This window comes from Phallusia mammillata, chromosome 1, assembly GCF_965637545.1.
Source record: "Phallusia mammillata chromosome 1, kaPhaMamm4.hap1.1, whole genome shotgun sequence".
NCBI lineage: Eukaryota > Metazoa > Chordata > Ascidiacea > Phlebobranchia > Ascidiidae > Phallusia > Phallusia mammillata.
In genome coordinates, this window is record NC_137252.1 from 11,550,910 (window position 1) to 11,568,337 (window position 17,428).

The following is a 17,428-nucleotide window of genomic DNA, read 5'->3' on the forward strand; positions in this document are numbered from 1 at the left end:
GTGGATTTTAAAATGCAACGGGGAGATGGTTAAGCCTGATCCACCATTATCGGTTTTAAAGCGTTTATCTGAAAACATCACTGTTTTGCGGCCTGCAAGCAACCCATGCGGCAAGGGCGTAAGCTGACACATGCCCATATAAGGTTTATCCACCTGCTAAGCGTGTTGTTTCGTATTCTGCTTGTCAAATGTGGGGGTTCAGGACCTTTCGTTAACTCGGCAATTCTGTTGCTGCCAAGCGATATAAATCCAGACGCGATGCTCGGGTGACTGGAGCCAAGGGTAAACACTGAAGCAACAAGCAATAGGTTTACATTGAAACACGCATTTATTTTTGGATGTCAATCGGTAAGGACACAGTTAATAGAGAAATACCATTTGAGACTGGTTTGAACCTGGACATAACACAGTGGGACAAAACAGCACAACGTCAATTTACGGACACACCAAATAGTCGTTTATACACAAGAAGTATAATAAACACAAGTCAAGGCAATGTAAAAGTTAGCTTTTTGTGGACCATGCGCAAAGTGCACGGATATTTAAGGATATTTTTGCCTGTAAAGCACTTTGGAATAGACACAAGTGGCATGGGAACTCCTGGACATATTTAGCTTTTGCGGTCGCCAAAAACAGCACGTGTATCGATTTAACTACTTCGATCTGACAGTATATAAAATCCGGTAGACAATTGTTAGAAAATGGTGATTTGGGAAGACTTCCTAGGCCAGAGCTTAAGGTTACCTTGCAATTTAAATTAAATGGCGTTTGTTTAAATATTCCAAAAAGCTTTTTGACGCGTTTTGATTTATAAACAAAACCAGAAAACTAAACTAACTTGGACTATCGGGTTCAGAAAATTCGTGTAAAAAGTTTTAAAAGGCAATACGTTCGGCTCTTGGACAAGTTATTCATAAATTCATAAAAATCAAAGTAAGACATGCAAGAAGTTGAATTTCGTCACACGTACGAAGATTTCTGTGCTTCCTTAAGAATCCTCAGCCTGGGACCAAGAGGAATCCCGATGTCGTGAAGTCGCTTTTCGTCCATGTATGGAAGCTCCATCATTCCTATTCGCTCGCATTCAAAGTTTTTGATGTATTTCTAAACGAAAAACCACAAACTACTCAAATTTTGCATAAAACGTATTTCGGCCACCCTAATTTGACCAAAAAACTAAATTGGACACAAATTGTAGGGCTTGTCCCATGTTCAGTTTCATGTTTCATTAAATATAAAACATGTAAGTATATATTACTGGCTTTTGCGTTTCATGTATTCTGACCTTGTTTTTACCCGTTTTCACAGTATTTAATTAATTCTTTTTTGTATGACATTGTCGTCAAAACTAGTTTCTTTGCCTAGTGCTTTTTAAATTTGCCTTTGTGTGCTGTTTAAAAACATTCCGCACTTTAAAAACAAACAGTCGTGCATAAAAAAGCCGTTTGGTCACTCTTGACCTTACGTTCGTTGAATTTGCCTGACAAAGTGATATTATACCAGTCACGGCAAGCATTTAACATTTTCTAAACTACACAAACCTCACTCACCTCGTAACCAAGTTGTTTGAGGAAAAGATGAAGGAGAGGTGGTTGGTCACCAAAGAACTTGGCAAGCTTACTGGATAGTTTGGGTTGTTTTCCTTCGCTTTTCAAGATGATCTGTGGTTGCGAGCGTCGGTGTTCAACAGCGTTCTGCTGTCCGGATTTAATCTAAATGTGAAGTTTACTTAATACGCGCTATCATAGGGTTAGGCTATAAATTGCTTTATAGATAAAATTTGGAAGTTGGCCGGTATTCATGAAACATAATATTTTCCACCTACACATAAACCTCTCTAAAACTTGTCGTTTCTGGTTAAAGAGCTTGTAAGATGTAACGCGAAACAGAGTTGTAATTCGGGACAGGTTCGGTTTCTTCAATCAAACGGGCTGGATGAGGGTCTGACTTTACACTCTGTGTCAGTATTTTTTGAATAAATTTAACTAGCTTAGTAGCCATTTGCTGTACCTGACCTAACGTCAAACAGCTCAAAAACGCCTTGTTTAAGACCAATTGGTCTTTCCTGAAGCTTCTAGACCTGTCAATCAAACTTTCGGGCGTAAAAGGGCTTCTCAAAAACAATTCCGGTTCGGGCCGGGTTTCGGGCTTGTATTTTTGGGTTCGGACCGGGTTCGAGCTCCAATTTCAGGCCAGTTTACAACTCTAACGCGAAACCCAAGCCTTAAGGAGATCATTAATTGTTCAGCAAAACTTGTACATAATTTATTGTGTAACAGAGTGCAATGCATACGAACAAGCACTCAAGCTTACCTCTTGGACTTGCTGACGTAACTGATCGATCTCGCGTGACGTCACGCTCTGGTGACGCAATTCCGATGAGAGTTGAGCGAGGCTACGAGCCAAGGTGACGACATGGGCTTCCAGCCTGGTAAACCGTTTGTTGACCGACCTGAAATTAATGCACTGTTTAAAATACACAGTGTCACAATGTACAGTAAAAGCTAAAATATTGTCCTTAATGTTGTATGTAGTTGAGCATTAACACAGGTTTAACGACGTTTTCCAATCGATTGAAGAAATACGTTACACCGCATTGCCATTGGCAGCCATCAAGGAGATTATCTACAAATCGCACAGAAAAAATCGAAGCACGTATTGATTGTGGTCCCAAATGCAATAATGCTGTTGAAGGCTTACCACATAATGCCAGTGGTACGTTACGTAAGTATATAGAAACCTATCCGAAACGTAAACTTATATGTGGACGGTATAGTTCCCCTAACTTTTAAAACTAACACTATACTATCAGTTATTATTACCTTAACGGTTTATAACGATATCAATTACACAAAAAGCCAATAAATTCTTGCTATGACACTTGTAAAGTGTAGACTTCATTTTGCACGTTGTGGTCTAATTGGACATCTCATATATAATTCACGACGCCCTAACGCTAATCTTCCAGTAGCCGTTTAGTGCCCGACTGTTTAGTTAACCTAAAAGCGACCCAAAATCCCGAACGTGTACTTCGTGTCCATTAGCCACCGCAACGAGGGTTAGATTACAAGACAGCTGTTCAACTAATCGCATTTTTAACGCTTTTCTGCCATAATGGGATCTTTTTCACAAACATCGAACGCACCTTATTTCCCGGGAATATCGGTCGCTTCCAGCAAGGCCTTGACGTCGTCTTCGTGCCGATTTGCGCAACGCTCCGCTACATACACTTGTTGTAGTGATGGAACGAACACTTGAAGTTTCGCCAAGCTCCGATGCATCAATTGTGACTGAAGAATGCCTGTGAGATAAGGAACAACTATTTGTGTTTGGTTGTTTGTTTTGTCCCTAGTTGGCGATATAACGCCCACAAAAGCCTTCGATCCGATTTTTAAACCTTTATGACCATAAGATGAACATAAATTCATAACTGGGATCAGCCCTGAAGCGTCTATGCAGACCAGCGATCACGGCACACTCATATATAAATCACAGTACGCCAGGCCCATTGAAGGCGCTATACCGAATCAGCCGGTCACCAAGCATTCACCACCATATGGCAAGGCGTAGGCTAGAAAAATGACCATAAGAACACATAAAGTTGTTCAAACATTATTTCCAACTGTATTTGATGCGTGAAACTGCTTTTGGTACCAAACAGATCAAAATATAAGGGGTAGTATGTCACGCGCAACTGTGTTTTGTCATCTTACATAAGAAAATGACAGTTGTACTTGACAAGACCGAATATTTCGCGGCACGTTTGGGAGTTTATTTTATGGCGCACCCGAAGTGCTGCGTTTGAGGAAAACCAGCACATATAAACTTTTATTTTTACGATTAGTGGAGCCTAATACATTTGTGTCATTCCATCTCGTTCAGTGTAGCGCAATTGTTGCCCAAAAAAGGCGAAACTCCCAAGGCTGTAAACTAGTTTCGCCCTCTCAGTTCTCAGTTTGTTGATAGAGCTGATGTGGTGTGGTATCTCGAGGAACAGTGATCGGTTCAATCAATATATTGGTCGATTGAAGCGCCATGAACGATGTGAGTACTACATGTTGATCTGATGGGAGCATGGCTTTGCCGCTCAAACGTTGTTATGGAAAAAATTTCATTGTAATACGTGTGTGATATCCTTCAGCTAAGAAACTACTTATAATTACAAATTTACATTGGTGAAACAACCTGCAACGTCTCTGAATCTTTATGTTTCACCGTGCCGAGAACGCAAAAACCTGCTTGTGTCAGTTTCGAAAATGCTTTTCATCCTTGGCACTACATTGCTTCATGTGCATGTAAACAGCAGAAGGGTTCTTGTTTCGTTGTACAAAGTCAATGCAAAACGGATTATTTGAAACAGGATTTGTGGCACTAAGTTAAATTGACGCGAATCGGATTACGGGAAAGGCTCAACTCAACTCAACTCATTATACAAACTCAAAGATTAAAACATTTTCCGCGGATTCGAACGCATAACTCTCCCAAGTACGAATTCCGATCAGCTTTTCTGTAACTACGTTTGTGCCAAGCCAGACCACTTCAAAAATTTTATCATGAGAAGATAAAATTGTTTTGTGGATAAAAATGTGTGTAGTAGAGTTGAAGGTCGAGCCAAGCTTTTCGGGCCGTGTTCAGGCTTTTGAAAAAAAAACGGTTTGAAAAGTGAGTTCGGGCCCCAATATTGGCCTGACTGCATCTTCAGTCATTTTACAGTATAGAACACAAAGTAACACGAAATAATTAAATCAAGTATACCTGTAGTAAGCGCTCTGGTGTCGATCGGAAATCCTGTACGTTTCCTGCTGTTGGGACCAGTCGGTGACGTCACTGTCGTCATAGCGACGGCGTTGACGTTGTTTTTTGCTTACACGCGATCTTTCGTCGCCGGAGAGATTCTTCGGATGGAAACCTCTTCGCACTGTTGAAGCACCGCGTTGAAGTTTACTCGAAAGCACCTAAAAACAACGATGAAAAAGCATCAAATGACCGTTGGAATAGATAACACAAAACTGTGATAACTCTGAAGTCATCCAACGTTTATTTACGATTTTTATGTTTCTTCTAAGTAATAGGCATTTCCCTTTGTGGGTTATTGCCTTTCACGGGTGGAAACCTGTTTATTTCATGCTTGCTTTTCTTAGGACGTCTATTTTAATTTGTCATGGACATGGCAAAACAAGATTGTTTGACTTTATTTATATAGTCAGCAAAGGCTAGATTTGAAACCCTCTTCTAATTCGTTTAGGCGTCGTTTAGCTTTTCCGTTTAACGTGGATTAAAAAACGAAAGGAGGGTTGATAGGACCATCCCTTCAACAACCTTTGGCCGGTTGCTGTATCGTTGACATTTAGTCTGTAGGTTTAAATTAATTAGTTTCTTCTCCGCTGATAACGGGGGATAGATTAAGTCGATAAGTTGAAAATCAGATAAACTTCATGCGGATTGTGGGTAAGAAAATTGCTTCTGATCCAGTAAAATTGTATGCCAGCGTTTTTAAGGGGCTGCATACACTTTAGGGATACCATTCTCCATGCTGAAAACACTAAACTAAATATTATACTGGCGATGTAAATGCGAAAAAAGGTTTAAAATATACGATATTTTGTAAAAGAAATCCTAAAATCGATGTTTTAGGCATCCGTGTTTAGTAGATTGCAACCTGAATGGATTTCGACAAATTGGCATTTGCACGATACCAGATTGATTCACAACGCCAAGGCGAAGCATGAAGAACCCTTTAACTGCGGGGGGCGCATAAATGCTCCCCGACACATGCCTCGTTGTAAACAGCGATAAAAATCGTATTAGTGCGAATATTTTTTACAACTGGGGTGCGTTTGAAAGCTTATGCATATTGGCTTCAATTTATTCGAAAAAAATGATATGTTAGTATTTGAAAAAAATTAATTACACTAAGGAGAAAGTCAAAATTCAGAAAAAACACGTTTTTTTTCTATTTTTTGTTTTACAGCCATTGTTTGTTATTTTTCACTTGGTTGATTCACAGACAGCTGTTTGGAGTTTATTTCAGGGCTTTGTAAGCGTGTTGCGGCGATCTTTGTTTACAATTTAGTGTATGTTCAGCTGAATTGGGCTTGAAAGTGGGTAGTTTGGGGCAGTAAATTTGCCTTGGTTTGCTTGTATATACTACTGTATCAGCCAGTTTAGCTTTACTACTCGTGGTGACAGCAGTTATTTATCAAGAAAACAACTGTTGTAGAAGCATTTTGCCTTTGGAAGTTTGTGGTTGCTGACCTATATTTTGATTATATCTGGCCCTCAACTGCATTTACATTGTCAAATGATAGGAGGATTTGGCCTCATGAATGGACAACAAATACAGAAGAATCAGTGCAAAGTACCTTGGGAATGCTTGGAATTGTGTTTTTTTCTGCTAACTTCAGTGAACTGTGTTGTCAAACTTGCACATGTTGTGGTGTAATGATACATAATAAACATCCCATGTACAAACACTTGTAAATGAATTATGTGTGTGCAGGTATTTAGTAAACATTAGAATAAGTCCGTAAATTGTCAAGATTGCCAATAATTGTTATTGAAAACAAGTTTCATACGCTCAAAACATTAATTTTATCCTTTACTACAGAAAAATAAGAAACTGAAATTGATCATTATGACGTCATGAGCTAATTGATGACGTCATCGAAAAAACACACATCAAGTTTTGTAAGGAATTGTTTGTAAAACAACTTGGAACTAGAAGAGTGGCTTTCTGATATACTTCCATTTTATATATTCTATACGATATTTACCAATTTACTATACACATCATTTGATCTACACATACGATTGTTTTTGTAAACAAAAACTAATGGGTCCCCACACGCATGTTTGTGCGGATTTACGGTAAACAAATGTTGCGGTGATTTTTACATTCTTAAGGACAAATTTTTAGAAAGCATTAACCCAACAATAAAAAAAATTGTTCGCATTCTTTTTGCACTATTATTGTCATATAATTACAAAAACTTTAAAAAAGAACAAAAAAAATAATTTCAATTGATTCTCTTGCTTTGACCCAGATATTGTGGTCCAAGGTCAGGTTTCAAACACATTTTTTTCTAGAAAGCTGTAACAGTTGTGTTACAGACACTTTAAATTAAAAAGCAATTTGCTACAAGTGTATACATAACAAATTGTTTTTCATTTAACTTTATTTCGCAAAACGAGTATCATTGACCTGTAGTAACCTCTCAGGGTGCACACGCCAAACGACTGTTTGACCTTTTGACACCGTTTTCAATAGCACGCCGTCATTCGTGTTCAACAATACTGTTAAGCCTAATTTATACATGCCTTGAGTATTGATTCCTAAATTGATTGTTAAAAAAACGCTACGTTATGAAGAAAGTTCTGAGCTGTGTTTGTAATACCGACTAGTTGACCTTAAGTAACCCGTGATCATGCGGCGGCCAACCCGACAGCGAGCATTTAAAAAACATTTATTTGGCAAAAAAGTCAATTTAATTTTTTCATCTTAACTTTTATTAACAAAGTTTTTCTTGACATATACAAAACCGAAGCACGGTTATTAGGCTTAAATCACGTCATAGGTGTAAAACCTTCGCCAAAACTAAAAATGTGAGTGATAACTTAATAAAACGACATAGCATTGCTGTGCAAAACAGCTGATTTCTGATCACTGAAACGATGTCTCGTAAAACGTCTGTCCGACGTCAAGCTGAGCCCTCCCGCTATCGTAAACCAGTGAGTTACTCTCTTGGTACTTCTGCCTACAGTGTCTTTCTTGACCAAACGAGCGTTAGACACATTTACGTTTCGGGGGCCTGTGGGTGAATCTCTGGGTCATACGGGGTCAAAATTCACATGGACCATCTTTAGACCAATATCTGTAATGTGTGTAAAATTGAAAAAGTTTGAACCATTCTTTCTTGACCAAAACGTGGGAACAATAGCCGCGCTAAAAATTTCACGTTTTGGGGTGCTGTGGGTGAACCGAGGGATCAAACGGGGTCAAAATTCACATGGACCATCTTTAGACCAATACCTATTATGTGTGTAAATTTGAAAAAGTTTGAACCATTCTTTCTTGACCAAAACGTGGGAACAAATCCGCGCTAAAAATTTCACGTTTTGGGGGGCTGTGGGTGAACCGAGGGATCAAACGGGGTCAAAATTCACATGGACCATCTTTAGACCAATATCTGTAATGTGTGTAAATTTGAAAAAGTTTGAACCATTCTTTCTTGACCAAAACGTGGGAACAAATCTGCGTTAGAAAGAAAAAAAGAAAAAAGAAAAAAGAAAAAAAAAATATAGACAAAAACAATATGTGTCCCCTTCAGGGAAGGGGACCCATAACTAATAATTGTAACGAAAAACACCGATAAACTGCAATTTTATAGAAAAATAGAATTGAAATGACGTCATTTCGTAAGTGATGACGTCATCGAAATTTTTTTTATCTTTAAATTGTAGAAAATTTTATACCCAACAACTTTACCAGAGAAAGTTTTTGCCTATCTTCTATCGATTTTGCATAAAACCCTAAAGAGCAAGAGCATGTCTAAACATTAATCTTTGAATGCGAAAATGGTGATCCAGAAATCCACCAACGCAAGGTCGTGCCGTGTACAAAATCGACCGTGACCGTAGATTGGTTTGCCTTCGCACAACGCAAAACGATATTTATACTAGATCGAAAAAGATTATTATACTAGATCAAACAAATAAGTTTAAACAACTCCAAACTGGTGCTGTTCGTATGTCGCTTTTTTGACTATGTTCAGATATTTGTTTTGATATGCAACGTTATTCGTATTTTACAATTTACAAAAAAAACACAATTAAACCCAAGTCAAGAAGTCAGCGAAATTTAAATCAACTTAAATAGATTTCGGCTTTAAATGTCACAAGAACCACAGGCCGCAGGTGTCCTTGCTCGTTGGCTCGCGTGACCGCAAATCAAGCAAATTTCTGTGAATTATTGATGACTGTTTTGCTGCTAATCGTAAATTGGAATTTTTCGAAGTTCTAATTAGTTCCAGTCTATGCAGAAAGCTTCAAAACACGTCAAAGACGAAAATGACGTCAGCCTTGTTTCCGTTTCACGTTCACGTGTTTTCGTTGATAACGTGATTTTTCAGTCGTGAACAAGTTTATTGGGAAAAAAGTGTGTTGGGTTGGGATAGTTCAACTTTTGTGTTGGTATAGTTCATACGGTTTTGAAAGTATCTTGCACACTTTACTAGGGGTAAAACAAAACGCTTTTGGTGTCAACATTTGTAGGCTTCTATTTGGCTGTACAAAACACAAGCTTGGCAACCAATATAGTCGAAAGTTAAACATTTTTTTGATGAGTTCTAATTTGTTAAATGAAGTTTTTCACTTAAGTTTGGTTTCAAATTAGGTGCAATCTGCATTTGTTGCTAAATAAAGCTATGTTGGTGCCTTAGTCAGGCTATGGTATGGTGTCATTCCAGTCCAACACTCTTTGCACCGTAACCAACAAATCAATCGCAATTAACCCAGGTAATGACAATTATTTCAAAATCGATAAACCCAGTTTTGCAGTATCCCGAAGTGGAGGGTCATCCGTAACATTGGCACTATCCTTATTACGGCGTCTTTGCACTAATTTAACGGCTAAATGCGTCTCTTGGCACGCGTGGGATCTGTGAAAGTAAATAACTTGCAGAAACAAACCCGCGGCGATAAAAAATTAATGCAGGACTATCGAGGCAAAGGCATGAATCAAATATTGATGTTGTACACTATGAGCAGAGTCTTTACACCCTGTTTTCTTTTTGTAATTTTGAAAGCGATTTCGTTAGCTCTTACCATTAACACAAGAAATAGGGCGGCGTCGGTGTATTATGAAATATGCATCAGATAGTGCTCAGGGGAGCATTCAACATGACTTCGGCGTGATGCAGCAGCAAAGATAAGATAAGGCATAGTGGCACGGTTTGTTTATATGTTACTGATTTTTGCGGCTTTTGCCATAGACTCGAAAGGTCAACTAATCTGGTGGAGGTCAGCAATGATAGCCATCTCGCAAAGGATGGTTTTGCTTTAAGAAATGGGTTACCGTGAAACGTATTTTGGAGGCAGTGTAAAGAGTTTTGATATATATGTCAGTTTACATTTTACACCCGTTGCTTTCCTTATACCTCGAACCTAAATGTATGCGTCATATCTGCCCGGAAAATTCTTTTCTTTCCAAGGACCCAGAATTACTAAGCGCCACACAAAAACAACGTCGTTTTCATTTTGTATTTTCATTGTCGTTGCCAGGCGACATATTATGGCTATGTTGTGTGGGTTTGATTTACGGTAGTGACTGCCTGACGCCTGTTAAAATCCGATTCTGATGTATTACAACTGACGTTTAGGCGCTAACCTGTCCAGACAAGCATCTGCTTTGGTGAAATAAACGAATACAGCAATCGATCCTTACAGAGGTCGTTCGTCATATGAACGATTTAACATCTGTGTCCGTGTCGTATCAATTGCGGTTATGCTTAAGTGACAGATAATAATATTTGGCTGCTGGAATACCTTTGGTTGAGCTCGTTGCTCCAGTTGCCGCGCTTTAACGTCACTCAATGCGCTTTCTGTTGGAGATAGCTCCTCGTTGACACCTAGTGGAGGTGAGAATGCGCCACTCCGAATCGGATGATCTTTGGCTGAACAAAATATGTAACTCAGCGTATTTTTCCAGACATAATTGATACTACAGAATAAAAATTCTCTTGACATCTTTAGTTTATGTGCTAGCTGATATATCAGTTTAGTCTACGGTAATTTTAAGTACTATTTTACTCTTCATTTACCTTTGCATTCCGACTTGACTCTGCGCAAGTTAACTTGAGGGTGGTGCTTTACAAAATGTTGTTCAGCAGTCAGTTTCGCTTTTTCCGCCGCTTCCTCTTTACCAACCACCTGATCATTGTCCTCCTCTCCCTCCTCGGGAAAGGAAAGCGGCGGTAAAAGAGGAGTACTAGACCTCGACCACGCTTCCTTTGGTGGGGAGAGGCCCGCAGCGATTGGTGATGGGACCTCTGCTTCCTCACTTAAAATTGACGAGTCAAAATCGAAAACTGAAGCTTCAGGTTCCAGCACAGTCCCGCTGTCTCGGTCGTCGCTTTTTCTTGTATCTCTATCGTCACCATGCGGGAGCTTGTCGCTGTTTGGTGGTGACCGGCTGGTGTCGCCAGGGGCACAGTGTACTGAATCGCTGCTGACCGAGTGATGAACAGCTCGCCTGAAACTGAAGTTCTGTTGCGGGTAGTGTGTACGCGTGTCGCCCCGTTTCGGAGAAGTGATGACGTCATTGATGACACGTGACCTCGTAGGTGACATCTTATTGTTAGGAGATTGCGTTGCACTCTCTGGGCGGAAAGACTTCGTTGGCGAGTGCTGAACATTTTGTGGCTTTCGACCAAGGTAGTCGTGACGCTCTGATACAATGTTTTCGTAGCTTCTAGCCTGGCGGTTCAGTTGGGCGTTCGGTGTGGAATGATGCTGTGATTGCGGACTTTGCATGTGCTGTTGGTAGGTTGGCGCTACGAGACGCATGGACAGTGCCTGTGATGTCGGATCAGGGTTAAAGGTCATGTGAGGCTCGGAGGTTTCGTTTTCAAAACACAGTGAACGCCTTAGAGCGGAAGCTGGCCTTGAGTTGTTGCGGTGCTGTGGTTTCCCCGTAGATTGCGAGGTACGGGATTGTTGTACTTGGGGTTGGTGTGCTTGTGCTTGACTGCTAGGAGAAGGGTTGGGGCTTCGTGGGTCACGGGAAACACCCGGCGAAGGGGTAGCTCTACTCCTAACTGGAGGCTAAAAACAAAAATACAATGGTTTGAAGATTCTAACTATAGTCACGGCTTTGTCAGGTTGGGTAAGAACGTATTTTATGTTTCAACTTATACTGTATAGTGCAGGGGTGTGCAACCCGCGGGCCACAATCCGGCCCGCCAAGCCGTTTAGTGAGGCCCTCAACAACACTCTGATTCAGGGCAAGTAAAAATGCACATTTTGACAAACAATCCGCGCTAGTTTTCGGAATTTCCTAAGTTGCTACACGTAACAAGAATAAGCTAAACCAACGCATGGAACTTAATTCACACAGACCTATGGTCTTCTATTTGCACTGGATGCTTGTTGCGTATCTATACCGAATGTGACGTAATAGCCTATACCTCTTTGTCTAGTAAACAAATACTTTGTTGTGAAAGGCAGTGTTGCGACGAAACTTACTTGTACCTAACATTTTAAAGTTGATTTTAAACGCAAAATAAAACAAAAAGCAGGAGTGTGGAAATAATATCGACATGACATTATAATGCAAGCCGCACCAACAGGAGTGTAAAAAAACGTGTAAATACGGTACATGAAAAAAAAATGTGTGGCCCTCGCTTGATGTCCGAAATTGGTTATATGGCCCACCGACGAAAAAGGTTGCACACCCCTGGTATAGTGTACAATACGATTTTCATACCGGCCCAGTGTAATCGAACAACAGAATGTTTTCCCCGCACTCTGTGTGACAACTATGACTAGCTTTTAAGTAGTGTTATTACTGCCAGTCACTTCATAAGATATATAATTACTTTTTCTATGCATGAGACTATTTGCAATGTAGAAAGCATTGGAGTATTAGAAAAAAACGCGCATGGCTATGACTCGCCACCTGTTGGTAAGCGTGATGTTCTGGGACTTTGTTCCAGTTTTCATCTTGATGCATAAAGCTAGCTGGGACTGCGCTGGTGCAACGTCGAGGTTGTGCCGGACCGGGATTGGTTCGTACGTTGCTAGGAGACGCGCCAGTGTGCTGAAAAAAAAAATTGAGCCAGTTGTAACTATGGCAACGTTCAGAAACAGCAGTAAATTGTTCTTCGTTTAAGTAAATTTCTTAAACAAAGAATAGAAAAGAGTAATAATCACACTTTTTATAAGGACCTCAAAACATTTTTGTATGTAGTGCACATCAAAACCACTGCTTTAACAATGGCATATATTAGTATTTTTCATAAAAAAATCATCATGATAATTCTACAATTATTTGTGTTGTGCCTTACCGCTCTGTTAACAAGCACATAGTCTCCGTTGGCAGTCCGTTGTACAAGTCGTCCGTTGTGGGGATCTCCCCTACCCATTGGGGTTCGGTTCATGTCTCGCGGCTTTTGCGGTGAAGTGTGACTTGGTGGACCTGGCGTATTGCTCCTAAACCAGGTCGGATGATTGGAAGGTTGTGCCTGGTGGAAAATAATTTGTTAAAAATATACAACCTATTTTGTGTTCAGAAATCAGTAAAGTGAACCATAGGCATTAAAAGTAAACCTTCGCTTTTCTGTTCTGTTTAGCACAAGTCATTCGGCACATTATAGTTTAAAAATGTTTATTCACCACAAATTTTGATATCCTTCCTGACCTGATTAAAATAAGCAAAATTGAAATGATTTGTTTGCAGTTTAATTGCGAGGTGTACTTTCATTAAACTTTATAATTAGGGTCAAAAGTAACGCAGTCACAGCACAACTATTGTACAAGCTACCTGTTTTCTACAGAATGATACACACAACTGCTTTCAGATTGGCCTTTGCCACCTAAAATATCAATCTCTAACATGCAACACCAATTTTAGATAGACTAATACCTAATCTAAAATAATAATAAATCTTGCGTAAGTTTCTGTTCAAGCTAGGCTTATAGCTTTTTGTTTACAAGCCGTTTTGATTATCATCAGTGGTGTGTTGTCTTTGATCAATACAAGTCACACACGGTTTAAATGCCTGTTCCCAGACGATCAAGTTGCACGCGCAAAACAAAAGGTCAAATGTCATCACAAATGTGGTCGCGTCACAGAAACTGCGCTTTATATCGTTTTACATTTGTGCCACCGTTTGAAATATACCCAATGTTAACCGAGGCAGTCATTTTTGGACAACAACCTAGATTTCACTTGAAAATGTTTGGGTGCTGAGGTTAAATGCAGCTTTGATACCAACAAAATCGTACCTTATGACCTTTCTTGTCGTCTGGCCCTTCGGTGTCGCTGTTAAGCAGATTACGCAAACGTTCTTCAATAGTCAGGTTTCCAGGATTTTTCTGCAAAATAGAAGAGAATATAAAAAACAATTGTAGATGTGCCTTGTTTCATGTCTGAATTCAGGCCTAGACCCATAAAGTATATTGTCTTAAATAAATACCAATATTTCAGTCAACCACTGAATCAAATCGACAGACGGGTCTCAAACAACGAAACTTTACAGAATGTACGGCTGTGCGCAACAAATAACACTTTGTGGTCAGGAACAGTTTTGAAAAGAAAGCGAAATTGTGACGCATTTTATGGTAGAGATGAATTCATTCCCATTTGGTCCCAATTTTACTTTTACTTTAGAGTCTATAGGTAGATATTTATCCGTTTTTTTCTAGTTAACTGCTGCATTTTGAACTAAAAAATCTTGAACCAAACATCTAAACATAAAATTGTGACTTGCAAACCGCAACAGTCAAGCATCACGATTTTCTCAATCAATCACCTCTTCCTAAACACACCTGCTTTGGTAGTATCAGTATTATCCGGTTGTAAAACCTGATGTGCTCTGACTCATCAAGAGATAGTAATACTACATCAGCTTAAGTACCGGATTTAGTTTGACTTTTGGACACACAGCAACTGGAGTGGACGCTAATATGGCAAATACGTGTTGAATGCTGCTGAATGCTTACAATTTGCTAATTTCTTATGACCGTCAACGTCTAAAAGTTCAATAAAATTCCTATATTTAAACATGTGGAATAACTTTTGCACATAGAAAACGTTGATCATACCTAAACAACACCATCTCTTCAATTCTAGGGCCCGTGTAAAACTTTCGTAAAATCTAAACTGTCGGTGTATCTTAACTTAAAGTCTGTCTACAAGGCTGCAACCTTTCAAGTTTGCTATATCGAATAATATCCCTTCTTAACAAATGAACTATCAGCCCAAAACTTTATGCACAGTAACTTTGTCTCATCATGCAACTGCGTTTGTCGGAACGATTCTGGTAAAAGGCAACTGTTGGGCTTGGCGAAACTTAAGTGGCCAATTACCTATAACAAATGCTTGGAATGTCTCAGATGATTTTCTCTATTGTTATCGGCAGCTATGAAGCGGCAATTAAAATGATTGCTATTGTGACACAACAAGGATCGGATTGTTTCGAAACAATAGGTGTTCGTTCGGCATTCACGTGTGTAGGTGCAAAATAAAGGGGCCGCGTAATGGCACTTATTTAGTTTACAAATGACCAATAGGTCGCTGTTTGTTTTAATTTGTTTCCATCGCAAAAGGAACGGCTAATAAGCGATTTACTCTTTTTGCTTTAACTCATAACATTCAACCATCAATGGCAAACTAATTCTTTTCCTTGAAAAGCATGCTTTTTTAAGACAATTCGTCCTCTTGAATGTTGTAACTTTTGTAATCAAAGTATAAAGTTTTTCAGGCTTATGCCCAGGGCGCTTCCAAATATAAAAACTGGACATTTTTTGTCATGTCTGTGATTGGCGAAGCCCTTTAGTATTTTGGATCAGGGGTCGGCAACCTTTTTTACACTGTGGACCGGTTTGAAACTGAAATTTTTATCTAAATAACACCACAATTTTTAGCACTGAAAACTAATTACGGTTATTACAACTTTGATTCAATTTAAACCTTGAGCAAGTTTTATGCGGCCCAGTAACGAACCTCTCACGGACCTGCACTGGGCCGTGAACCGGTTGTTGTCGACCACTGTTTTAGATCATGCGGCTAATTTGGCTAAAAAACTGTTTCTATACCTGGTGAGTCTGTGGCGCCACCTGGTGGTTGACAGCATGGCCGTTGACTTGGTTGGGGCGTGGGGCATGTTGGCTGAGCTTCGCTTCTGAAGACGGAGAGGTTGACTGGAAAGCTTTTTCGCGAATAGCCTGAGATAATCCAAATATATGACGTCTACCATCGGGTGTTCGAGTCGGATTCGCCCGCCCTGGTTCCTGTTCTGCCACGCCCTGAAATATGAATGACGTCATGTATCTATTGCGGTGTTGATTAGGCTTCAATTACGTAAGGTCTAAGCGTGGTATGCCCACACAATAAACCGTACACTTTTAAGCCCATCATTTTGTACAAGGTGAATTTTGCACCTTGCTACAATAGGAATGTACTGTACGATGACAAAGACGACCATACCCGAACCAAACCAAAACGCTTTTTAATGCATTGTAATGGTCACACAAAACTGAAACAATGCTTCATTTGCCGATTTAAATTAAAAGTATTGATCGAAATTTCACAATTTATACTTATAGCCCTGATGTTGTTTAACCGTTTTGCAAACTCGGATAAGAGGTTGTGTATACTTTAAAGTGGAAACAGTTTTTTTTACCGATTAATTTTGTCCGAATTAACTGAAGCGTTTGCGACGATACGCGAAGTCGCACCGTATGTTTTTGACATCACGTAAGTTTTGTGGCTATAGCTAAACAATGGGATTATTGAAACAGGATAGCGGTGCTGCACTACGGTCTTAGTTTTGAGGGTTTCATAGTTGCCTCAGACGTTGTCTGCAAACGAATTATCAATATTTTGTGGACTATACACAGTAAAACTATAGTGGACTTGATGTTGACCGAATTTTCGTAAATATTACTAATTCGGGCCGAAACCGAAACTTCACCAACCGAAACTTCAGGGTATCACTATAGTAAAAACGTCTTAAAAACCTTGACAAAACGTTGTAATTACAAGGAGTGTTTTAGCACACAACGGTTGGTAATGATCTTCGTATACCAGCACATAAACAACATGGTGCCCATAATAACTAATTGGGCGTTTTATTACAGAACCCATGTCGCTTTAGGGCGCCGACCAGCTTGGTATAACAACTGCGTACGGTACTAACCGCAGACTTTCGGCCGCGTGCACTTGCAACCATGGCGACGCGTCTTGTTTGTGATGTCACAGAGGAATTTCCTTTACCAGCCCGTGGGAAGCATAACTCCAATTGATAAGGTCCGACACGAGTCAAATATGTCCAGTGTGGGAATATGAGTATCACTCAACAGTTCAATACAGTTACAGTAAATGATGTTGGTACGTAAATATAATATGCGTTGGCTCTGTAAGTTTAATACCTTGTCCTTTGAGAGAAGAGGACATACGGTTAACGTTTACGATTATGTAGCAATCCCAAGGACTTAGTTCCCTTAAAAAGTTTTAGACATTGTATTACTATAATGGAGTTGAAAATAAATAACTTTCATTTGGCCTGCATTATGTAAAAAAGCGTCTAACCTTGCCGAAACATATAATAGGCTTCAGATGCATGAAAAAACGTAGAAAAAACACCTGCATTTTACATTCACATGAAACAATTTACACTGCAAATTTTATTTATCAGCTGTAGTGCAAAAA

At 39.6% G+C, this 17,428-nt stretch overlaps 1 protein-coding gene across 1 annotated transcript; it reads right to left on the minus strand.

Annotated features, from left to right (window-relative positions):
• Positions 1–309: 309 nt before the first annotated feature.
• On the minus strand, positions 310–17,187 carry LOC145209509 (uncharacterized). The gene is made up of 12 exons (XM_080079809.1): positions 16,917–17,187; positions 15,814–16,023; positions 14,002–14,091; positions 13,062–13,238; positions 12,674–12,814; positions 10,818–11,820; positions 10,543–10,670; positions 4,756–4,955; positions 3,146–3,301; positions 2,314–2,452; positions 1,551–1,712; positions 310–1,104 (listed from the first exon to the last, which is right to left on the minus strand). The coding sequence occupies exons 1-12, from the start codon at positions 16,947–16,949 to the stop codon at positions 961–963; spliced, it is 2,583 nt and encodes an 860-aa protein (XP_079935935.1). The 5' UTR covers positions 16,950–17,187; the 3' UTR covers positions 310–960.
• Positions 17,188–17,428: the final 241 nt, after the last annotated feature.

Coding starts and splice junctions, on each gene's coding strand:
- LOC145209509 (XM_080079809.1), bottom strand. CDS start 16,949: ATGGTTGCAAGTGCACGCGGCCGAAAGTCTGCG. Junction 10,671..10,817: donor AGTCAAGTCGGAATGCAAAG/GTAAATGAAGAG, acceptor TATTTTGTTCAG/CCAAAGATCATCCGATTCGG. Junction 4,956..10,542: donor AGCAACGAGCTCAACCAAAG/GTATTCCAGCAG, acceptor CGTTGTTTTTAG/GTGCTTTCGAGTAAACTTCA.